We start from the raw sequence: 25741 nt of genomic DNA, 5'->3' as shown, positions 1-25741 counted from the left end.
GCCTGGCTATTTTTAGAGACAAGGTCTTGGTTGGGCTCAGGCTCCTCTGGAACTCATGAGCTCAGGCAATCCATTTGCCTCAGTCTCCCAGAGTGCTAGGGTTATAGGCATGAGCCATGGCGCTTGGCTTTGAAATTTTTTTATTTTATTTTTTTATTTTTATTTATTTTTATTTTTTGTAGAGACAGAGTCTCACTTTATGGCCCTCGGCAGAGTGCCGTGGCCTCACACAGCTCACAGCAACCTCCAACTCCTGGGCTTAAGCGATTCTCTTGCCTCAGCCTCCCGAGTAGCTGGGACTACAGGCGTGTGCCACAATGCCCGGCTATTTTTTTGGTTGGCTTTGAAATTTTAAGGGTTTGTCCTTTCTGTAATAGAAACCTTACTAAAGCGTTTTGAATATACAAATGAATAAAGGATAAGCAATATGACTAGGAGCCAGAATCTGAGATTATGGTAATTTTTACTACAGGAATTTTCAGATTTCTAATGAGATATATTCGTAAATTCAGAACATGGAATGTAGGAAATACATTTTCAACCATTGCATTCACTCATTTAACAAATATACTAAAAGTACCTTCCATGTGTTAAACACTATGGGACACATTCAGTGTTTCAAACAGTCTCTCATTTAAAGAATTTAAAATTTAGGTAGGAAAAAAGATGCCCACACAAAGGCATTTGTAAATGATACGAAATAAGTATTAAGCAAATTGCGACTATATAATGGGAACAGCCAGCACAGCCCAAAGAGAGAAAAAAAGAAGTCAGATTCTAGCTCTACTTAAGAGTCGAACATTCAAAGACTAGAGATCAGAAAAGTCATTCTGTGAGTGTCAGACAGTAAATAATTTGGGTTTCATGGGTCTCTGTGGCAACTACAGATGTTCTAATTTACAATGGGGTTACATGACAATCTTACTGTAAAGTGAAAATAGTGATCTAATGTACTGAACATCATAGCTTAGCCTAGCCTACTTTAAACATGATCAAGAACACTTAGATTACCCTAGAGTTAGACAAGATCGTCTTAATATAAAGCCGAAAGTGTTGACTATCTCATATAATTTACTGAATACAGTATTTTGGAAAGGAAAAATAGAATGTATGGTATCTGAAGTGAGGTTTCTAATAAACACGTATTGCTTTACCATCAGAAAAAATTAAAATTTTAAGTCAAACCATTGTTAAGCCAGGGACCATTTTACTCAAGTTGTAGTAAAAGCACCCAGACAGTACACAAACATATGGGCATGTTTCAATAAAATTTACAAAAAAGTAATGAACTCTAGAGTTTGTTGACCCTGTTCTAGACAAATAATGCTCTATATTAGGCAAATTTGGGACTCTGGATGTAACTTTATGGTACATAACAAGAACAAGACTAGTTTAGTTGTTGATGATAAACTGACTGCAAAGACCATAATCTCTTGACATTTTCACCTGCCAGTGATTTCTAAATAATTTGGAAAACCACCTAAAAGAAACTGCGAAGAACTGACACAGATGACCAATAAATAAGTTGGCTATTTTATCAGTAATTAAACAAGAGGTTAAAATGTTATTATTTACCTAATACAAAAAGTCTTCCAAAAGGACCAAAAGCTACCAAGGCCAAGTGAACAAGTATACATGTACTAATTCTCAATTAGGGGTAAGATTATAACCTGACAAATTTCTCATTATGTCTCCCCTAATCATTTCCTCATAATCAAAAACAAGTACCTCTACCAACCGCATACATACTCAAACCCATGACTGTATTTAATGCAGTTGGCTTGTAAATAATACTATCTTAATGTGATAGATTGGAGAGAAGGGATTGCAAACCAACATTAATTGATAAAGTACCAAAACAAGTCAAGGTAAACTTCCATGCTGACAGGCATAAATGTGTTTCCCAGTGATGAACTGATTATTTAGCTACTTCTTTCTTTCTTTTCTTTTTTTGAGACAGAGTCTCATTATGTTGCCCTCAGTAGAGTGCCGTGGCATCACAGCTCATAGCAGCCTCCAACTCTTGGGGCTCAAGTAATTGTCTTGCCTCAGCCTCCCAAGTAGCTGGGACTACAAGTGCCCACCATAACACCCGGCTATTGTTTAGTTGGAGTTGTCCTTGTTCTTTGGCAGGCCTGGGCTGGATTTGAATCCACCAGCTCCAGTGTATCTGGCTGGTACCCTAGCCGCTGAGCTACAGGTGCCGAGCCTATAAATGTTGTATATGCAAACATACCTTATGGATGACAGTAATATTGATGCTATTCTAAAAGTCAGTATTCATTCGTATGTAAATATTACTCTAGCTCTGTCACCTTCTAAACGTAATGTATTTATTTACAAAATTATAATTACTCACATTCTAAGATGAGGGGCTAATTTTTAAGTAACCATTGTAGCTATATACAAAATGCCATTTTATTCTACCCCAAGAATAACGATATGTAAAAGAATGGAACAGTATGAATTATTGAGAGATTAGGCAGAGTAAAAGAAACCAAGTTATTAGACAAAAACAAAAAATAACAGTGGCATACTCTACTTTTGTACATAAATACTGCTAAAAATGTAATTTTTGTTAGTATATTCATAGTACAACATATACTTTGGATATTTAATTAGCACTTACCTATGTGGACAGCCTTGGCAAATCTTCTGATCAGCAAAGGAACCTCCTAAGACTTTACTTAGCATAGCTGGATGTCCTAAGGCTTTTAAAGCTTCGTCTAAACTATCTACTAATGAATTAAAAAATTCTAAAGCATCGTGTTGTTCACGAAGATTAACAGGCTCACCCCACAGCCTAAGAAAAAAATGGAAATGGAATAAAACATGTAACACATAAAATTCACAAAGTAATATGCATACTGTATTTCTTAGGGGGGAAAAGGCAACACAACCACAAATCACAGTATATAAATTAAACGCACTTTACATATAGAATGTAATGGGAGAGAGAGTGAGGCTCATAGTAAAGGTGGTTCTCCAGTGGCAAAGAACTGCCATGAAACCATACTGGCTCTAAGAAGCAGGGGTTGTTGCAGATAATGTGGTACATGCATTTATTTTCAATCCAACTGAAGATGCTATTAAGATTGGGCGGTGGGATCTCACTCTCATGTAGAGATAATTATTTTTTTGTCCATTTTACTTAAATTTTAGATTATAGATAGTAAAAAGATCACATATATTACTTTTAATTGATTTTTCCAAGTGCAAGGAGAAAAGGTTTGGCTTGTTCTAAAGTTAACGTCTTTTCAGTAATCTGAGAAAACTATCACTTTCGTGTATTACAAAACGAAAACTGATACTGCTAAAGCCCAAGCAATACTGGAAACTGTCAGTGATATCTGATTTTGTATTTACAGTGTAATGTGCAAAGATCTATATATTTTTTCTTCCAAACAAGACACACATCAAATGTATTTTAAATATGCCAGAACTTTTGATGAATACTTTTGTAAAATCTTTTCTATGTAACAAATAATCTCATCTCGATTATATTTTAGAGAAATAAAAATTTGCATATAGTTAAGTTTAAAATCAGATATATCATTTGTTATGATCAATTTGTTTCATTATTGGAATTAATACCAGTTCATTCTATTTACTTTCCAACTGTACTCACTTCCCCATACTTTCAAAGATACAATCAAACTTATAAATTACACAAGGAGAAAGGTATCTTTTAGAATAGAGATCTCTTAAAGACATCAAAGAATCAAGAATCAAAGTTATTAATAATATCACTAATACCTAAACAAATACCATGTGCCTTCCAATGCAATGCAGTAGGAAGCATGTAACAATACTTGTGTATAAGTTTTCTTGAGTCCTCTCCCATGCCCTGTATTCAAACTCAATCTTATCACTGAAGTTACAATCACATGAATCAAAGACATTTTACAAGATAACTGACCTGGACTCTTTAAAAAATTTCAGTGTCAGGCAGCGCCCGTAGCTCAGTGGGTAGGGCGCCGGCCATGTACACCAATTCACGAGGGTTCGAACCCACCCCAGGCCTGCTAAACAACAACGACAACTGCAACAAAAAATTAGCTGGGCACTGTGGCAGGCCCAGCTATAGTCCCAGCTACTTGGGAGGCTGAGGCAAGAGAATCGCTTAAGCCCAAGAGTTAGAGGTTGCTGTGAGCTGTGATACTACAGCACTCTATGGAGGGAGACAGAGTGAGACACTGTCTCAAAAAAAAAAAAAAAAAAAAAAAAAAAATTTTTTTCAGTGTCAAAAAAAAAAAAATCTCAGTGTCATAAAGTCATAATAAGTTAGAGGTAGAGGGATTATTTCACACTGAAGCGATAACTAAATTCTTGATTCCTATTATACATCAGATGGAAATTTAAAAAACAAAAGTCAGGGCCAGGTGTGGTGGCTCACATCTACAATCCTAGTACTCTGGAAGGCTGAGGTGAGTGGATCACTTGAGCTCATGAGTACAAGACCAGCCTGAGCAAGAGAGAGACCCCATCTCTATTATTTAAAAAAAAAAAAAAAAAACATAAATAGCCAGGTGTCATAGAGGGTGCCTGTAATCCCAGCTAGTCAGGAGGCTGAGGCAAGAGGATTGCTTGAGGCCAAGAGTTTGAGGTTGCTGTGAGCTATGATAATGCCACAGCACTCTACCCGAGTGACAGTAAAACTCTGCCTCAAAAAAAAAAAAAAAAAAAAAAGTTTTGTAGTGTTAAGATTGTGAGCTCCACTAGCATAGGGAAATAACTGAGCAATCAAAAAAGCAACAGTACTATAAGAGAGAAAACAAACTGAATGACAAATTTTTTTTTTTTGTAGAGACAGAGTCTCACTTTATGGCCCTCGGTAGAGTGCCGTGGCCTCACACAGCTCACAGCAACCTCCAACTCCTGGGCTTAAGCGATTCTCTTGCCTCAGCCTCCCGAGTAGCTGGGACTACAGGCGCTCGCCACAGCGCCCGGCTATTTTTTGGTTGCAGTTTGGCCGGGGCCGGGTTTGAACCCGCCACCCTCGGTATATGGGGCCGGCGCCTTACCGACTGAGCCACAGGCGCCGCCCCTGAATGACAAATTTTAAGATAAAAACTTTAAAAGTGTGAAGAGTAATTTAGAAGAGCAGAAATGGAAATGCTAAAAAAGCAGAGATGAAATAAGCTAGGGAAAGAAAAAGGCAGAACTGGAATAATGAGAGGAGGGCAAAGGCCATGCTGGATAATGGGACTGAAATAGCAAAAAAGCACAGCTAGGAGGGAAGTTGGTACATGCAAGCCACTAGTACTAATTAATTCAGGGTCCTAGTTAGGGAATAAAAAGAATTTATATGGTGAGTCACAGAGGGTGGAGGTCGCTGTATCATAAAACAAAAGTTTCAAAATAAATCTAAGTACTACAGTGTCCTTATAGGTAAAAAAGGAGCCACTCTGCCAGAAAGCAGGGAAGGTGAACCATCCTGTTAGTATCAGGTGACCCTTTGCTGACCACCTCTTCTTAGCTGGCTGGGAAGTATCTTGAAGGGATTGGATTCTGAGAGGCATTTTTAAAAATTAAAACAAAACAAAAAACCACAACTATGAAGAATTATAGCTCTATTTATACTTAGTAGTGAGTTATGTGCTGGTACTGTAGTATTTGAGCACAGTACATGACACGTAAGCATTGATTAAAAAAAAAATAGCAGTGAAATAAATGAAGTCAGAGAAACATGACCAAGATATAATTGAACTTTAAATTAAAAAAAAAAAAAAAAAAGCATTTATCCCACCTTTCCATAAAATCATACATTAGGGTAGCTAAATAGGTGGTGAGGGAAAGTTTCTCTTTATGGATCTAGTCTAGCTAATAAATGACAACACAATTAGAATACTGATATTTTGTAACCCTGACAAAATACTATATTAAGAAAATGATGACCAATAGCTGTTAACAACATAGAAGAGACAGACATTATGTGCTACTCTCCATGGAGATAAACATTACCACCCATGAAGTAGCCTTGTCTATCCATTCTACAAGAAAAATAATAACCTCAATCTGGTAAAGCCTCTTAAGATCTTCACTAGGCATTTGTAGGAAATGCAGGAGACTACAGGAATTCCATTAACAAAAATTCAGACTGTGAGAAAATTTACAGGGTAAACTACCTAGCTTCACCCATCAATAACTGGAAAAAGGAAAAAAAGACAAAGAGCAACTCAAAAGCTATCATCACCATTTATGGTACATGGACCATATCTGGATCCTAATTTTAAAAATACTATGTACCAGTAAAAAACAATCATGGATAACTGGGTAAATTCAAACACTGAGAGACATTTAATATGATTATTAAGAAATTTTAAAAAATAACAGTATAATAGTTGTTCTGAAACAGACATTAGAGCTGTATGTTAAAGTATTTATAGATGAAACTATACATCTAGAATTTGCTTCAAACCAATCTGGAAAGAATTATGTAGGAATGTAGATTAAACAAAATGGGCCATGAGTTGTCAGTTGTTGAAGTGATGAGTACATAAAGGTTCATGCTGTTCTCTCTACTGTATGTATTAAAGGTTGCCTAATAAAAATATCTTTATATTAAGAGATTAAAGAATGCTGCCCCCACCTTATGTACTATGACAGTTCCTACCTCCGCCTATAGGGACAATAAAAAAGAAAAAAACCCAGGAAGAATAGTTTGAATATTACTGCTTAAATATTAAACCTAAGTATGCCTTCTGACATACACAAGGTCTGATAATTAAGTTCGTGGACTTGCTACCACGTACTTATCTTGGCAGCGATGTACAATCAATCAGTAAGGTTTCAAAATCTTGGTATATCAGGGTTCACAGTTGTTTTTAAAGTTGATGTGTAATAGTCTCTTGCTGAGTGTTGTTCATTATTGTTGTGTGTCTTGTACGCTGTCGTCAGAATGTCAGAGTTTGAATCAGAGCAATGAATAAACGTTCACAGATTTCTTGTTAAACTTAGCAAGAGTGGAAGTGAAATCAGGGACATGTTAATCCAAGTTTATGGGGATAATGCCATGAAGAAAACAGTAGTGTACAAATGGATTAAATGTTTTTTTCTGAGGGGAGAGAAAGCATTACTGATGAAGAGAGGTCAGGGCAGCCAGTAACGAGCAGAACTAATGAAAACATTGCAAAAATTCATTGAATTATGTGTCAAAATCATAGACAGATTTTGAGAAGCATAGCAAACCAAGTAAATATTGATAGAGAAACAGTCGTGGAAATCTTAACTGAAAATCCTGGCCATGGCTTTTGTGTCATGACAACATACCAGCTCACACGGCACTGTCTGTGAGAAAGGTTTTAGCCAGTAAACACATGACTATATTGGAACACCCTCTCTACTGATCTCATCTGGCCCCTAATGACCTTTTTCTTCACCTCAAGATGAAGGAAATACTGAAAAAGATATTTTGATGACATTCAGGACATCAAGGGTAATATAATAGCAGCTTTAATGGCCATTCCAAAAAGAGTTCCAAAATTGCTTTGAAGGGTGGATTAGGCGATGGTGTTGGGGCACAGCTTCCCAAGGGAAGTATCTTGGAAGTGACCATAGTAAATTCAGCAATGAGGTATGTAAGTACTATTTTCTAGGATGAATTCACGAACTTAATTGTCAGACCGTGTATTTTAGAGGTTTAATGTTAGTATACTGAAATGTTCGTCAAGTTTAAGAAGTATCCCTATTACTATCCATCTATAGTTTACCTGAACTGTTTCCAAAATCCTCTGGGCACGTAGTATTGTAGTCGAGAAGCAGCTAAATGACCAAAGATGACCTGAAGGTGTCTTAAGACACCAATATTGTACTCTTTCCTATCTTCTGTTTTACTTAATGCTGGTTTATCTTCAAATTGTTGAGGATATCCAAATACATCATCCCTGGGATCAACATTGCTCTAGAAACCAAAAATTATCATTAACGAGCTAATCTAAAGTAAAATATGCTGAGACAAATGCCAGTTAGTGAACAAATGATTTGTTATTTTATTTTCAAAGTACTTAACTTTCAATTTATAAATTTTAATTTACAGTATTAGAGTTTATCCCCACCATTTCACCTATGGGTTTATCATAAATGAATAACCCTAACCATGTGTCAGAGGCAGATAATAATACAATATAGCAGAGTAGAATTAGTGTGGTGATCAAGGTAAACTGAACTGGACACAAAGGTAGCCTCTATTGCTTATAGGCTAAGAAACTAACTTTGAGCAAGTAAAAATTATGTACACTTTTATTTTTATTTATTTATTTTTGGAGACAGAGTCTCACTCAGTCGCCTTGAAGTTGAGTGCCGTGGCATTATTGCTCACAGGAACCTCAAACTCCTGGGCTCTAGGTATTCTCTTGTCTCAGCCTCCCAAGTAGCTAGGACTACAGGCGCCTGCCACAATACCTAGCTATTTTTAGAAATGGGGTCTCGCTGTTGGTCAGGCTGGTCTCAAACTCATGAACTCAAGCGATCTGCCTGCCTCAGCCTCCCAGAGTGCTAGGATTACAGGCGTGAGCCACCACGCCCGGCTTGTTTACTCTTAATGTTTTAGTTTCCTTATGTGGCAATGAGGATAATACATTCTTCAGGTAGATATTGTGAGGATTATGAATGTGTATAAAATAACCAGAACTGTGAACATTCAATAAAATATACAAAGTATAGTCAGTCATGCTCTGCTAACAATGGGGATACTTTCTGAGAAACGTGTTAAGTGATTTTATTGTGCAACCATCATAGAGTGTACTGATATAAACCTAGATGGTACAGCCTATTGCTTGTAGGCTATAAATTTGTACAGCTATTACTGTACTATATACTGTAAGCAACTGTTAACACAATGGTTCAGATACCTAAACTTATCTTAACATAGCAATGGCATAGTAAAAATAGGGTACTATAATCTTATTGGACAACTATCATTTATGTGGTTCATCACTGACTAAAACATATGGCACATAAGAATAGTATTCTTCAACAAATGGTGTTGGGTACACTGAATATCCACATGCAACAAAATGAAGTTGGACTCTTATTTAACATTATATACACAAACTACATCAAAATGGAAGAAAATCCTAAACATAAGAACTAAAATCACACAGCTCCTAAAACACAGGGCGAAAGCTTCAAGACACTGGATCTGGCAATGGTTTTTGGATAGGACACCAAAGGCACAGGAAATGAAAGAATAAAATAGATATACTGAACTTCAAGAAGATCAAAAACTTTTGTGCAAAGATACTCTTAAAAGAGTAAAAAGGCAACCCCCTGAATGGGAGAAAGTACCTGCAAATCACTTATCTGGTAAGAGGGTAAAATGTAGTATAGAGAACTCTTAAAACTCAACAACAAGCTGCAGTGATAGCTCACGCCTGTAATCCTAGCACTTTGTGAGGCAGAGACAGGAAGATTGCTTGAGGTCAGAAATTTGAGATCAGCCTGACCAACACAGTGAGATTCCATCTATACAAAAAATACAAAAATTAGGTGGGCATGTGCCAGTAGAGCCAGCTACTCAGGAGGCTCAGGCAGGAGGATCACTTGAGCCTAGGAGTTTAAGACTGCAGTGAGCTATGATGATACCACTGTTCTCTAGGCTGGGCAAAAGAGACAGACTCTGTCTCTAAAAAAGAAAAGAAAAAAGACCCCTCAGCAACACAATTTGATTAAAAAAATGGACAAAAGATCTGGAGAGTTATTTCTAAAAAGAATATACACAAGTGGCTAATAATAAGCACAGGAAAAGCTGCGCCAAATCATTAACCATTAGGGAAATGCAAACAGAAACCACAATGAGGTAATACCTCATATCCATTTAGGACGGCTACTAGCAAAAGAAGAATATAACAAGTGTTGGCAAGGATGTGGAAAAATTGGAACCCTCGTGTGCTGTTGGTGGGAATATAAAATGCAGTTTCTGTAGAAAACAGTTCCTCAAAAAATTAAAAAACAGAATCACCACATAATCCAGCACTCCCACTTCTGGCCATGTACCCAAAAGAACTGAAAACACAAGGCAGCCTTAGTCAAAACAGTTCAAATGGAGAAGCAATCCAAGTGCCCATTAACGAATGGATAAACAAAATGTGATATATACATACATACAATGAATATTACTCGGCCTTTAAAAAGAGGAAATTCTGACACATCCTACAACACGGAACCTTGAGGACATTATGGTAAGTGAAATAAGTCAGCCATAAAATGGCAAATACCATATGATTCTACTTAAATGAGGTACTTAGAATAGTCAAGATCATAGAGAGAGAAAAAAATGATGGTTGCTAAGGACTGGGGAGAGGGAAGAAATGAGGAGTTGTTTAACGGGCACAGAGTTTCAGTTTTGTAAGAGGAAACGTTCTAGAGATGGGTAGTAAGAGCCTTACCATTATAAAAGCTCCAAATTATACTGAACACTACACAAAAAAGATGAGTCCAATAACCATTACTTTAAAGACATACAAACTATGCTAAATATTAACTGCAGTTTAAAGTCTGGTAGACAGTGAATACTACACTATGTCAGTAGGCAGTACTCCCTGCCGGGAGAAGGCCACCCCTACTTTCAAATATTCTTAAACCTGACAAAAGTACAATACTCCCTTAAGAGAGAAGAGTATCTGGTATCAGAATTTCAAAAACAGAAATAATTAAAATTTACCTCATTGTCTTGCTTCTCATCCCCAGACATATCATCATCTACATCACTACCTGTCCCTTCAATTGCAAGAATACCGTTCCTGATGGAGGGAATCATGTAGAGTTGCTGAATCACAGAATTCATGTAGCAAGTAGCACCAGCGTTTTTCAGCCCCACAAATCCTTTCGGTGGGCGGGGTCCAACAGGTGGCAAATATTCCCACTCAGTAAGTGCTTCACAAGCTGAGAAAGAAAAGGTTCTTTTGCATAAACACAACCATTTTGTTATTTTGAACTCTATTAAGTTGAAAGAGTAATACAAGCCAACAATTCTACTCACAATTCCACTAACCCTATAGCTATCCTAAACAGTGCTCTAAGTTTACATTTTATCTTTGAACAATCTAAGATACAATGCAACGTGCACCACTGTGCAGTTTCTTAATCATTCACAAATCCATGTTTTATCTAATGCCGCTTCTATGGCAGTCAAAGTAGTAGTCAAACAAGATGGCATAATGCTAAAGTCTACATGCTAACTTAATTTTTATTATTAGTCATCATTAATTTTTTTTTTTTTTTTGAGACAGAACCTCAAGCTGTCGCCCTGGGTAGAGTGCCGTGGCATCATAACTCACAGCAACCTCCAACTCCTGGGCTCAAGAGTCTCCTGACTCCACCTCCCAAGTACCTAGGACTACAGGCGCCCACCACAACGCCCGGCTATTTTTTGGTTGTAGCCGTCATTGTTTGGCAGGCCTGGGCTGGATTTGAACCCACTAGCTCAGGTGTTATGTGGCTGGCGCCTTAGCCGCTTGAGCCACAGGCGCCGAACCTAATTATTTCATACTTTTGCATGTTTTAGAAAATGCCTTGAAATTTACCATGGCATGAAGTGTTAGATAAACGTTTCAACACATTATAGCTTCCTCTGTTTTAAATAAACTAAGACCACCTGCACTCACACTCTGGTTCTGATGTACACCAACTCTTTTTCCCCCACCTTCAGGTGAGTATCTATTTACAAGTCTATATCCACAATGTTATTCTAAGGAGTAAACAAGGTAAGCAGATTTCAAAGTTCTGTGAAAAGTGTAAATCACTGTACATTTCCCCATCTCCCTCTACTGGGGAAAAATGTAAATATCAATTTTTAGGGGACTGGTCAAATAATTATGTTCAATTGAAAGTTATATAAGTTAAATAAATGGAATTAGATAAAATATGTATTGATAGGGAACAATGACAGATACATGAGTAAATGTAAAACAAAGGGAAGAATATTGTATTATATTCCAATCTTTGGTTAAAAAAAACAAACAAAAAAAAAGATTTTTTAATGTAGATTTTGCATACATACAGATGCCAAGAGGACAGCTATGAAAGGATGATAATGGTTATAGCTATCAAAGTGAATTAGGGAAGGGATGGGCAGAAACATACTTTTTGGTATGTTGTAAGTACCCTCTTCACTACTTGAAATTTTTACCATGCCAGTATACTATTTTAAAGCAAAACTAAGTTAACTAAGACCCATTAAGTTAAAAAAAAACAAACAACAAAAAAAAACACCTCACTATACATAGATTTGATAGAATAGCAAAAGGTCTAACCATTTAAGCAGTTCAATGAGAAACTCCTTAGTAATTAAAAACTTCCTTATATTCCAAAATGCAATATATCAAAAAATAATTCAACATGTTCTTAAACATTTACTATAACCCCAGTTATTTTCTTAACTGTTGTAGCTAAATAGTGGTTTTCTCTTAAAATAGCCTGAGATATACTTGGGTACTTTTTTTTTTTTTTTTTTTTTTTTTTGAGAGTTTTATTTTGTTGCCCTCGGTAGAGTGCCATGGTGTCACATCTCACAGCAACCTCCAGCTCTTGGGCTAGGGCAATTCTCTTGCCTCAGCCTCCCAAGTACCTAGGACTACAGGCGCCCACCACAACGCCTGGCTATTTTTGTTGCAGTTGCCACTGGTGTTTTAGCTAGCTGGGGCTGGGTTTGAACCCATCACCTTCGGTATATGGGGCCGGTGCCCCACCCACTGAGCCACAGGCACTGCCTGAGTTATTTCTTCTTTGTCTGGTATTTTATATTGTCCAAACCTTTTAAGAGCTTCAGCTCCACATCTGTAAGATCAGGTGTCTACAGTCTATTTCATGGACTTAATGTGGGAAAACATTCAAGTACATTAATAATATGGTATATGTCCTCACATTCTAATTTTCAAAAACCTAGATTTTCTTAGAATTCATAAAAAACAACATCAAAAGACTTCTAAGTAAGGGCCTGAAAGGTTTTTTAATATATGTAATTTAAAATTTTAATTTTGAACTGTATGGCATTTATTTTGGCTACTTATTACTCTGGAGTTTGGGTTTTATTTCAGATTTGATGAGATAAAATTTATTTTGCCAACTACTTGAACCACTTATGACATTTAACAAACATTTGAAAATTTTTCTACATAAAGGCTCTCCACTTACAATGGTCTTAAGTATATAACCATTTGCTAAGTGTTAAACTAGCTGCTGAAAGAAAAGAAACAAAAACGTGAGTTAAAAATGTTTACTAAAAGAAAAACAGGAAAATAAAATTTGAAGTATTAGCATTATCAATCATTACTTTGTATTTTAAAACACTTACTAGTTATTGCTGTGCCAATGTAGTACATTTCAGTCAAAGAATCTACTATTTGTTTGAGATTCCTCACACAGCCAACAGCTAGTGCTACAAGTAACTCAAAACCAGCATTAATTGTAGCTGGTGAACTACAGACTGGAATAGCCTGTTCAGCTGGAAGCTCTCCATTTCTCACGTACTGTAGGTAAACATTGGATGCAGGAAAGATGAAATCATCTATCAATTCCTAAAAAGTCAAAAAAAAAAAAAAAAAAAGATTATGTAATTAATAATGATATATAGTTTTGGGAAAAGAAAGGTCTCTTGTAAGGAAATAATTTTAAAATTATTTGTCAGAATGTAACATCTTATATATCAAAAAATTTACTTAGATTTTCTAATAAAAAGACCCTATTCAAAATACTATTATAATTAACAAATATACCTAATTTCCTACAATAAAAAAATCTTTAAATACCAAAAAGATTTCAAGTATTTACATTTTAAAAGTAAGTATACTCGGCTCGGTGCCCATATCACAGGGGTTACAGTGCCAGCCACATGCACGGAGGCTGGCGGGTTCCACCCAGCCAGGGCCAGCTAAGCAACAATGACAATTGCAGCAACAACAACAAAAAATAGCTGTCTATGGGGTGGTGGCGCCTGTGGCTCAAAGGGGTAGGGCACCGGCCCCATATGCTGGAGGTGGAGGGTTCAAACCCAGCCCCAGCCAGAAAAATACAAAAACAAAAAAAAGCTGGCCATTATGGTGGGCGCTTGTAGTTCCACCTACTTGGGAGGCTGATGCAAGACAATCACTTACGTCCAAGAGTTTGAGGTTGCTGTGAACTGTGATGTCACAGCACTCTACCGAGGGTGACATAGTGAGCCTCTGTCTCAAAAAAAAAGTATACTTTTAATGAAATGCATGCCAAAAATAAACCCACTTGAATAAATACATTTACTTGAGTTACCACTTAACATGAAGAAACTCATTTAAAGAAACATGACATACAAGATGTATTTTTATAGAAGAGAGGTTTGCCTCATTTAAATAGCCTGATAGAACAACTAAGATTTTCTAAATGGAAAAATTAAATAATGCTTACTTTACACTGAAATTTTTTTACACATAAAATCTAGAAAGATCTCTTGAATAAAGGCACAAGTACATTTAAAAAATATCATAATCCTGATAGAAGTTTTTAAAAATTAAACAGAAATAGTGAAGATAACTCACCAAAGACATAGCTATAAATTAATCAGACAGATTTAATGATAAACATTTAGAAGGTCAGGATATCTTGTTTAGGACCAAGAACACAGAACTTACTTTAATGAGATTAGCCCCTCCTTTTTCACAACCAATATGAAACTTTTTCTCAGGAGTTTGAAAGGCCAGTAACTCCTTTGTCACCCCAAGGTGGCCTTCCAAGATCGTCTCTTCGACACCTGTTTCACCAGTTCTTTTAACATCATCCTGCCCACCAAAAAACAAACAAACCAAAAAAAAAAAAACAAAAAAAAACAAATCAAATGCCTCTTTATGAAAGAAGGGAGATAAGAAGAAATGGTAATTTCAAGTGAAAACAAGAAATAAATTCTCATACATTTCTGCCTAACTAAAAAGTACCAGGTGTTATGATCAAAAGCGCTAGTCCATCAGACTCATTTTTGATGAAAACAATTCAAGAATATTTAAAAAAAAATAAGAATTGGCAAAAAGGTCCAAAATACCTAAAATGGAGGAAGCTGAATTATCAGTGTTTCAAGTAAGCAAAACAATATTCTTTGGTCCTTTTTGTTGTTCTTTGGGGTTTTCCATTTAACAAAAATGCTCAAAACTATAAACCAAGCCAGGCGTGGTGGCTCATGCCTATAATCCTAGTACTTTGGGAAGCTGAGGCGGATGAATTTGTTTGAGTTTAGGAGTTTGAGACCAGCCTGAGCAAGAGTGAGACCCCATCTCTACTAAAAATAGAAAAACTAGCTGGGCGTTGTGGCAGGTGCCTGTAGTCCCAGCTACTCGGGAGTTTGAGGCAAGAAGATTGCTTGAGCCCAAGAGTTTGAGGTTGGTATGAGCTATGATGCCACGGTACTCTACCCTAGGGCAACTCTGTCTCAAAATAAAACACCGAGGGCGACGCCTGTGGCTCAAGGAGTAGGGCGCCGGTCCCATATGCCAGAGGTGGCAGGTTCAAACCTAGCCCCAGCCAAAAACCACACACACACAAAAAAGAGAAACAACTAAAACTATAAATAATTTATTAACGAAACACTCTATTTACTAATAATGGTCATGACAAAACAGTATTAACCGCTGCAACTTACCCTAATTCTTTTAAGCCAATCAATTTCGTTATTGAGAAGAACTTCAGCATTGGGCATGTTAATATTACTATTGTAAGCATAGTTAAGAAGGTGCCTCAAAAGAGTGAAATAGTCGCCTGAATGTTTCGCTCTCTCTCTGGCTGTGCTCTGAAAATAATGAAGAATATGAATTTACATGTCCATGCTCAGAATACTTAAAAAAACAAACAAACAAAAAAAAAAACCCAGAGTTAACTATAGCAGATGACTAAAATAACACTGGCAATTACTACTATTTTATTTATTAAATACAGACTGATTTAACATTAATGCTAAACTAATAAATTTCTGAATATTCCCTGTTTAAAGAATGAATTACATTGATAGGCATACTAAAAAACGTCTCACCCCCAAAACGGTAAAGAGCAGAGTAATGAAGAAAAGAAGAGGCCGATGTCCCATGCAACATCTGGTGCACATTAAAAAGAATTGCTCCTGTGCCACCTGACGAACAGTTCTGAAACAAAAATGATTCACATTTAATCTATTATTTTCATTTTTTCTAAGAAGATTCTAACACCATTCTCAACTGACAGGGAGAGGGTAAAGGAGCATAAATTAAGGACTCAAGCCAGCAACACCTAATAGATGAACTTAAGCTGTATGCCTAGGACTATTCTCAAATTGGCACTATGAGTTTGAGAGACACCTTCTAAAGTGTTTTCCTTGAAAAAGGCTGGAAATGTTCCTCTAGATACCAAATGCTCTATGATAAGTCTTATGTATCACTGTGGACTTGTACAGAATTTTCATTTAATTGTGTTTTGAAACAGCAGCTTGGTATGAATTCTGTAACAATCACAGTAAAGACATGATGGCAGCTGTTCATTATATCATACCTAGTGGTTCTAAAACCACAGTCCCCAGGATGAGCAAAATCAGCATTATCTGGGAACTTGTCAGCAAGGTTAATTCCTAGGCTCCACCCCAGACCTACTGAATGAGAAATACTGGGGGTGGGGCCCAGCAATAGGTTAATAAACCCTTCAGGTAATCTTGATGTGTGTCTAAGATGAGAACCTGTTGTATCATACAAGATTCTTTTATGATGACCTGTGGGAAAAACTTATCTCTGGCCCTGTCCTGAGAATTTTACCTATCATTATGGATCTACCTTTTTAAAAAACATATTACATACTACATAGATCTCATTAGAAAAAAAATGCTGGTTCTGCGCCTGTGGCTCAAGTGGCTAAGGCACTAGCCACACACACCTGACCTGGTGGGTTCGAATGCAGCCCGGGCCTGTCAAACAACAATGATGGCTGCAACCAAAAAAAATAGCCAGGCGTTGTGGTGGGCGCTGTAGTCCCAGCTACTTGGGAGGCAGAGGCAGGAGAATGGCTTGAGCACAGGAGTTGGAGGTTGCAGTGAGCTGTGATGCTACAGTACTCTACAGGGCGACAGCTTGAGGCTCTGTCTCGAAAAAAAAAAAAAAAAGAAGCTTCCAGAGGGCATAGAAAGCATCTTATTTATTTATTTAAGCATCTTATTTATTTTTGAGACAGTCTCACTACGTTGCCCTCAGTAGAATGCTGTGGCGTCACAGCTCACAGCAACCTCAAACTCTGGGGCTTAAGCGATTCTCTTTCCTCAGGCACCCGCCACAGCACCCAGCTATTTTCTTTTGTTGCAGTTGTCATTGTTGTTGAGCTGGCCCAGGCTGTATTTGAACCTGTCAGTCCCAGTGTATGTGGCTGGCGCCCTACCCACTATTTAGTTAACACTATGCCCTTTGGGACCTAGAATACCATCTGGCATATATAGGCACTCAAGAACCACCTACTAACATACAAATACTTTTCCTTTATAAGATGGTGGGTTTTTTTTTCTGTTAGCAAGTAAGCTCTTTCAGGGTAGGGGCTTTGCATTGTTGATGCCAGAGTTCTTGGCACCTAAGACAATGTCTGACATAGGGGAGACGCCTAATGAGTATCTGCTAAGCAGATCCCACAAACCACATTTCATGAATGTCCCTGTCTTTGTGCTAGCTATTAGAGAACTGAGAACCTAATTTACCATTCAAGTTGTAAAGAACTCAACTGCATACATTTTCTGTACTAACATCCCTCTTGGATGTTTTTAGATTTCTGAAAACAGTCCACAAGCCTGTAAACCAGAAGGACTCAGAAGCCCCTAAAATATTTGTGTATAGAGTTTGGTGGTGGTGGTGGTGGTGGTGGTGGTGGTGGGTCCAAGTAAACTGAAGCCAGGAGGACCTATTTTTCGGGGGAGGTCCATAATTTTTATCAGATTTTCCAAAGCTGTATTTCAGTCACACTGCCTTGGTTTATTATTATTATTTTTTAAGACAGAGCCTTAAGCTGTCACCCTGGGTAGAGTGCTGTGGCATCACAGTTCACAGCAACCTCCATCTCCTGGGCTCAAGCGATTCTCCTGCTTCAGCCTCCCAAGTAGCTGGGACTACATGTGCCCACCACACTGCCTGGCTATTTTTTGGTTGTAGTTGTCGTTGTTTGGCAGGCCTGGGCTGGATTCGAACCTGCCAGCTGAGGTGTATGTGGCTGGCGCCTTAGCTGCTTGAGCTACAGGCACCGAGCCTATTTATTAATTTTTAAAGAAGTATGCAATCCAAATAGAAGAGGGGATCCATAAAGAATTGGTGCTTGTCAATTCCTGATCAAACTCCCCTGAGCATATGCAGACTTCTATAGAGCAGCCCTCACAAGAGACATTTCTGTTGACAAATACCGTAGAATCTGATCATCTATTATCACTTCTACTACAGCCATACTTCCAACCACTGTCATCTTTTATTTGAATAAAACAGTCTATCCACATTTCCTGCTACTCTACATCCTATTCTCAACAAGAATAAACTTACAATGTTAAGTGAAAGCTTATCATTTCTCTGCTCAAAACCCTCCAATGGATTCCCATCTCATTTAGGGTCAAAGTCAAATGTCTTAACAGTGAGGGACCTATTAAAATCCTTACAATGCCAAGCACAGTAGCTCATGCCTGTAATCCCAGCACTTTGGGAGGCTAAAGAAGGAAGATTGCTTGAGGCCAAGAGTCACAGACCACCCTAGGCAACACAGCAAGATCCAATCTCTATAAAAAGTAAAGCTAGCTGGGTGTGTTGGCACATGCCTGCAGTCACAGCTACTCAGGAGGATCACTGGAGCCCAGGAGTTTCAGGCTGCAGTGAGCTATGATTGTACCATTGAACTCCAGCCTGGGTGAACCCTGTCTCTTAAAGGAAAATTCTTACAGACTGGTTGTTACCCTTTCTGAGTTTACCCCTTATAACTGCTACCTCCCCAATTCTGCTTCAGTCACAGTGGTTTCCCTGCCGTTCTTTTATACTTCAGGCATGTTCAGGTATGTATTTCTGTTGTTCTTCCTCTCAAAACACATTTACACCATATTTTGTCTATTTTACTATATTCTCAGTGGCTAGAATAGTATCTGATAAAACAATAGGTACCCGATCAATATTTACCACATAAATAAATAAGACTGTCTACTATATTGAAATCAAACACTACTTAAATCTCAGCATCATAGGCCCTCTATCAAACTGATTCCCACTAACCTCCTTTACAATATTGTCAGCCCTTTACTTCTTTATCTACAAATCAAACCAGAATACTAAGCTCTGCTCTGAGAGTAGTATTCCAAGAATGGCAAAGTCAAATGCCTTCACGGATGAGAGAGGTAATGTACTTAACAAACAAGTAGGCAGGGTATAAAGTAATAGGCCTTGGAAAGGGCTGCAGAACATATTATATAGCTAAGGGAATTCAAGTTCAATTGCAATTAATTGCAATAAAATAGTGTGTTATGATGTGGAAGTAGACCAGCGGCTACTCGAAACAGAGGTTTTAGAAACCTTCCTTGTCTAGGAATAAGTAAAAGTTACTGGAAAATGTGGCATTTACATTAAAACTTCTGAGTGAGCAGAAGCAGAGACCAAGTTGTGGAGTGCTTTTATAAGCCGGATTTAAATGTTTACACTTAATTCAAAAGGTTAATGAGAAGACATGGGAAGATTTTAAGAAGGAAAGCAACACAATCACATTTTACAGAGATCCTTCCACCTGCTGAGTGGTCAACAGATTAAAGGGGTGCAACGCTAGGGGTGGAAAGGTCAAGGACACTGCAGTTGTCTAAGCCATCAGTGCTGATTGCTTAGATGAGAGTAGAAGCTGTATCAGAAGTGTATGTAAGAAGTATATGTATGAATATACATATCCAAAGATGCACAGAAGTATAAACAACATAACTGAGAGGATGAGCAGTGGCAATGCACACATTCCATTTTTATGCATGTATAAATCCTACTGAAACACAAACTCACAAAATCTTCAGTTCTGCTACTTCCAAGGCAGAAAGCATCTTATCCCTCCTTAACTCCCCAAATACATTACCTTTTATGGCACCAATTTCTGTCTCAAAGTTCCCAGAATGTAAGAAAGAACTGCCTTAGTTGACTTTGAATTTTAATTGCCAGTACAAAGTAGGGAATGACGTATTTGCTGGTGTGTGGCAGAAATAAGCCAGAACTCAAGAAGTAAAGAACCTTGTTGGGTCTTAGTTTTGGCATTTGGTGATGGTATGACTTTGTCAGTCACTTAATTTTAACAGTCTCAGTTTCACCATCAACAAAGTCTACTTCCAACTTTCTATAGGAACTGAGAAGTGCTTTGTAAATAGTTATGCTTGCCGGGTGCAGTGCGGTGGTGCACGCCTATAATCCTAGCACTCTGGGAGGCCAAGGCGGGTAGATCTCTTGAGCTCAGGAGTTTGAGACCAGCCTATATATTAATTATATGTAATAATGACACTAATTTGAGCTCAAGTTTAGAGTCACATTATATATATGAAGGTCAGGATCCGATTAACGTAAGAGGATGAAAACCAACATTTTTTACAAATCTGATTGATTTGCACAAAAAGAATTCCAGAACAAATTTTCGTATCAAATCAACAGTTTGACTAAAAAAAACCCCGAGGCATATAAGAATCCAAAGAGGCTTATATCCTATTTAAATTTTGCAAACCAAATAAATTTAGATTAGGCAAAACACTATTAAAATAAAATTTTCCTCAGCATCAATGTGGCATAGAGACAATAAATATTTGATTTCTGGGATATATTTTGCCAGCATAAATTCATTTGTTTATAAAAATAAGATCAAATTTCTTATAATTAAAAAGATACATACTTGCTGTGGCAGTGCAATAGTAAGTCAATGATGAATGTCTGCCAAGCCTTTTCTTTACTAAGAGCATCTAAGGCTGTCGGAATCAAGGCAAAACATAATGTCATCACTTCCAATGCCTCACAGCAAACTTGTTCATCTTCTAAGTCCAGTTCATTGCCTGCATTGGTCTGTAAAATTATAATTGGGAACAAATTATCTAGAGAAACATCAATAAACTCTCATACAACTTCAAGTTATTGCTAAAAACTTAACTCACATGAATTACTTTGTTCCAGCCTAAGGCTATACATGCCACTCTTGAGGACCCTTTGGCACTATCTAGAAATGTCTATAATAGAAAATGAAGTCCAGTTCTAATATTTAGCTATATCCCAAGGAGGGCTGAAGGAGCACACTGAGCATAAGCACTTCTTTGTCCTGCAGGCCCTCAGACACCTTTATAATTGTATACTTCTGCCACCAACAATCATTCCTTTCTCAAGAACCACTCCGATGCCGAGGGTAGCGGGTTCAAACCCAGCCCCGGCCAAACTGCAACGACAACAAAAAAATAGTCGGGCGTTGTGGCGGGCGCCTGTAGTCCCAGCTGCTCGGGAGGCTGAGGCAAGAGAATCGCGTAAGCCCAAGAGTTAGAGGTTGCTGTGAGCCGTGTGACACCACAGCATTCTACCCGAGGGCGGTACAGTGAGACTCTGTCTCTACCAAAAAAAAAAAAAAAAAAAAAAAAAAAAAAAAAAAAGAACCACTCCGGCATAGGAGTTAGGTACTTTTCACTAGTTCCATTATCTAGTTTGTCTATTATGCCATTGTATTAAAAATCATTGTCTTGGACAACTGTTCAGGAAGGGTTTGAAAGACTCTTATAGTCTAAAATAAGCTAGTAAATTCTAATCTGACTTTATTCATCAAAAAGTAATAACTACAGCACATACCTGAAACAGAATAGGCATTCAATTATTGGCTGATTGATTACCCAGGACTGTACTAGACAGATACTATGGAATACCAACAATTATCCTGGAGAAATCAGGGTTATGTTGGCCATAAAAGTGAAGCTTTACTGAGTTCCTATAAGGGCGGCGCCTGTGGCTCAGTGAGTAGGGCGCCGGCCCCATATGCCGAGGGTGGCGGCTTCAAACCCAGCCCCAGCCAAAATGCAACAACAACAACAACAAAAAATAGCCGGGCGTTGTGGCGGGTGCCTGTAGTCCCAGCTACTCGGGAGGCTGAGGCAAGACAATCGCATAAGCCCAAGAGTTAGAGGTTGCTGTGAGCCATGTGACGCCACGGCACTCTACCCGAGGGCGGTACAGTGAGACTCTGTCTCTACGAAAAAAAAAAAAAAAGTTCCTATAAGTTAATTTCTTCTTCTAAATACGCAGTAGTAGCTATCAGGGTCAGACATACATGACAGGAAGTCAAAGAGCCAGGCACAGACTCTCTTCTGTAGATAATTTATTTGCTTAATCTAACAGGTCAAGGATGTTACCTAATTAGCCACTACTGTTCCTTTTGCTTTTAGTCAAAATAAAAAAATACTGAAATGCCATAGTACCATAACTGACAGTTAAACCAAAATTTACATAGGACAGAAAGATGAAAGAAGAGAATGGGAGAAAGCAAATTCAATATGAAACAATTATATCTGATCCCACTGAGAAGCAGAAAATATTTAAAAAGCAGCCTCATGGCAGGATTCCCAAGTACTTTATTTTCAAAGTAAAATTTTATTATATTCTCAAATATATCTATCAGTTAATCGTCAACTTTTAAGATTCAAGTGACCAGATTTCTAAAGAGAGTAAATATACTAAAAATTCAGCCACGCATATAGCTAAGCAGTACTTATATACAAGGAACGTATTTCTGTGATAGTTCTTACCTTCTCATAAATTCTAGTGATTTCTTCATTTGGGCTAAATACTAGCTGTAATGTCCCACATCCTGATGCCCAGATAATTTTTTGGATAGCTCTAATTACACAAATATCAGGCATATATCTTGAAGCCTACAAGATAATGAATATGAGAGTGGAATAATCATTAGAAAAACATTTTTTTTTTCCTGTTTGTAAGGGCAGCAGGAATTGCCATGAAGTAGTACAGTTGTATTTAGATTTCCAAGTTGTCTTCATTTTTTTTTAAAAAGCAATACTAAAATGTATGCTCTCCAAGTTGGTACTTGGCCCTGCACAATTTTAAGACTATAAAGATGACAAGAATTCTACTCCTAGTTTCTTATTCAAGAGAAATGAAAACTTACCTCTGTACAAACAGTTGCACACAATGTTCACAGCAGATTTACAGTCAAAAAAGGGTTGAAAAACCAACTGCCTTTTGCCAAGTATATGGATATACAAAATGTGTAATAGTCATAATAGGATAATCCTCAGAAATAAAGAGGAATGATCTGTGATCCATACAGCATAGATAATTCTCAAAGTCATTATTCTTAGTCAATTAAGTCTGACACAAAAGAATACACACCGTATAATCCATCTGTATAAAATTCTACAAAATGAAAAATACTCTATGGGGAGTAGACAAAAAAAAAAAAAAAAAAAAAAAATCACTGGTTACTTGGAGCCAGGAGTAGACGGAAGAGTAGACTACAAAGGGGCAAAACAAAAGAATAATAGAAATATTCTGTGTCTTGACTGTGGCAGTGCTTTCACACACCTATGTATCTCTAAAAATGCACTGCATCTATAAACTTGGAAAGAGTGTTGTATTTATAAGCTACATATAACACTAACCTCATCAGATATCTGCTGAGCAAGACGAACCGACACGTTTCTAAGCATGCACTCAGATGAGGGATTAGGAATGCTCTGAAGGGCACTTTGTAGCACCACTGCTTGATCATGAGTAACTTGGTTGACCTGAAAAAAGTTATCCATTTTATTTGGAGTAAATAATTTGTATATATCCAAACCTAACAATTTGTTCCTCATCTATCACGACTGCCTCACTCTGATCTCCTTCCACATATATACTGTAGAACCCGTGGCAACTCATACTTAAAAAGCTCTGTCAACAAGGTAGGCGTCCTAACTTTGCAGTGCCACAGATCTCTCTGCAAATCCCTATCTAGATCAACCCAACTCAGGTCTCTACACCTGGGCTTCAGCTTAACTTTCAGGATATAGTGACAAACTGAACAGACTGGTTCCAACATCATCTAGAGATCCAGTCAAGTATTGCACATCTTATTATGCACAGACCCGCATGCAGACCCTGCTTATACTCCCATTGTCACCCAGTTCTGTTTTGAAAAAAAAAAAAAAAAAAAGTTAAGGAATGTTGAAAACACAGGAAGAGGGTTAATATATACAAGGTATCAGAGTTTTGACTTAATGGCATAACAAGTTTTTAAATCCATTAAAAAGATATTAATTTTATTAAGTAGCCATAAGCCAGACAATTCTGACTAGCTTCAAGTTGTAAGCCCCTATCTATGAATTGAAAGTATATCTACAAGGTATTTCTACATTATTAACAATGTGTTTAACTCCCTACTGTGAGCTCCTTGAGAATACAAGCTATTACATACCTTTACATCCACTGTCACAGTCTCAAATATTGAAGGTAAAAAAGGAAGCATGTAATTGTTTTCTGTATAATTTAGCACCCGTATCAGGGATCATGCTAAAAAATCAGTTTTTACTCTAGCAAGACTTTTTTTATCCTAACAAAGATGGGACCTGGGTTGGATGCAGTGGCTCATGCCTGTAATCCTAGCACTCTGGAAGACCAAGGCAGGACTGCTTGAGGTTAGGAGTTCAAGATCAGTTTGAGCAAAAGCAAGACCCTATCTTTACCTAAAATTAAAATAAATAAATAAATAAATAAATAAATTGGCTAGGCTCAGCGCCTGTAGCTCAGAGGCTAGGGCGCCAACCACATACACTAGGGCTGGTGGGTTCAAACCCAGCCCGGGCCTGCCAAACAATGACAACTACAACAAAAAAATAGCCGGGTGCTGTGGCAGGTGCCTGTAGTCCCAGCTACTGGGAGGCTGAGGCAAGAGAATCGCTTAAGCCCAAGAGTTTGAGGTTGCTGTGAGCTGTGAGGCCATAGCACTCTACTGAAGGTGACACAGTGAGACTCTGATCTCAAAAAAATAAATAAATAAATAAAATTTTAAACAGAATAAAACACATACTTTGCCTTCTCATAAACACAGGCATGCACCGAAAACTTTTGGTGACATGAAATAAAGTATGCTACACCAAGGCAACAAAAAAGTCTGAATAAGCTCAGAAGTGGGGTTTAAGCTCAAGGTGAGAAGGGAAACTGACAACAGGTTAAATCAATTATATCTCTCACTACTAACCTGTCTCTTTATATATCTGTCAGGCACAATTAATAAGAGATTCAATAGGGGGTTTTCGTTAAAAGTTTTGTTTTTAAAAGAGATAGGATCTTGCTCTGTCACCCAGGCTACAGTGCAGAGGTGTAATCACAGCTCACTGTAACCTTCAACTCCTAAGATCAAATGATTCTTTCTTGCGTTGACCTCCCAAAGTGCTACAATAGGCACGAGCCACATCTGGCTTTTTGTAGGTTAAAATAATTGAAAGTCGAGCAAGATTTGAGTGGGCAAAGAACAACTGCACCCTTACATTAGGAGCATAGTCAGTGAAGAACATTTGTACTTTTCATGTAATTTGATAGAGGAAAACCTCTGAATAAGGTGCTTTCAACTTTTTATTTAAAAAAATTAGTTTGCTTCCTTCAACCAGATGCAAGACAAACACTCAGTATGCCTACATTTTAAAAGGATTATTTCCTTTGCCACATTTGAATGACCAATAAAGACACAAATCCAACTGGCGAAGCAAAAATGGGGTAACTTTCAACATTTTGAGTCAACTTTGAACTTCACATTTAAAAGTTCCTGAGAATTT

The 25741-nt window shown here is 37.6% G+C and overlaps 1 protein-coding gene and 1 non-coding gene across 4 annotated transcripts in view; both read right to left on the bottom strand.

Moving 5' to 3' along the window:
* The window catches only part of USP9X (ubiquitin specific peptidase 9 X-linked), a 143646-nt gene that overhangs the window by 19577 nt on the left and 98328 nt on the right, over positions 1-25741 (bottom strand). For all 3 annotated transcript variants that reach the window (XM_053579952.1, XM_053579955.1, XM_053579954.1), the window contains exons 24-33: positions 23588-23713; positions 22715-22840; positions 20833-20999; positions 15989-16097; positions 15602-15748; positions 14604-14750; positions 13295-13517; positions 10664-10884; positions 7713-7903; positions 2630-2803 (exon numbers count right to left, since the gene is read on the bottom strand). In XM_053579952.1, coding sequence (XP_053435927.1) covers positions 2630-2803; positions 7713-7903; positions 10664-10884; positions 13295-13517; positions 14604-14750; positions 15602-15748; positions 15989-16097; positions 20833-20999; positions 22715-22840; positions 23588-23713 — 1631 coding nt within the window. The remainder of the gene's footprint in view (positions 1-2629; positions 2804-7712; positions 7904-10663; positions 10885-13294; positions 13518-14603; positions 14751-15601; positions 15749-15988; positions 16098-20832; positions 21000-22714; positions 22841-23587; positions 23714-25741) is intronic.
* On the bottom strand, positions 25558-25685 carry LOC128578848 (small nucleolar RNA SNORA27). Its single transcript, XR_008377952.1, has one exon. It is a non-coding gene; the product is annotated as a small nucleolar RNA SNORA27 (small nucleolar RNA).

This window comes from Nycticebus coucang, chromosome X (genome assembly GCF_027406575.1).
Source record: "Nycticebus coucang isolate mNycCou1 chromosome X, mNycCou1.pri, whole genome shotgun sequence".
In the NCBI taxonomy this organism is placed as follows: domain Eukaryota; kingdom Metazoa; phylum Chordata; class Mammalia; order Primates; family Lorisidae; genus Nycticebus; species Nycticebus coucang.
Note: the sequence above shows the minus strand (reverse complement) of the source record. Positions and strands in the feature narration are given on the sequence as shown.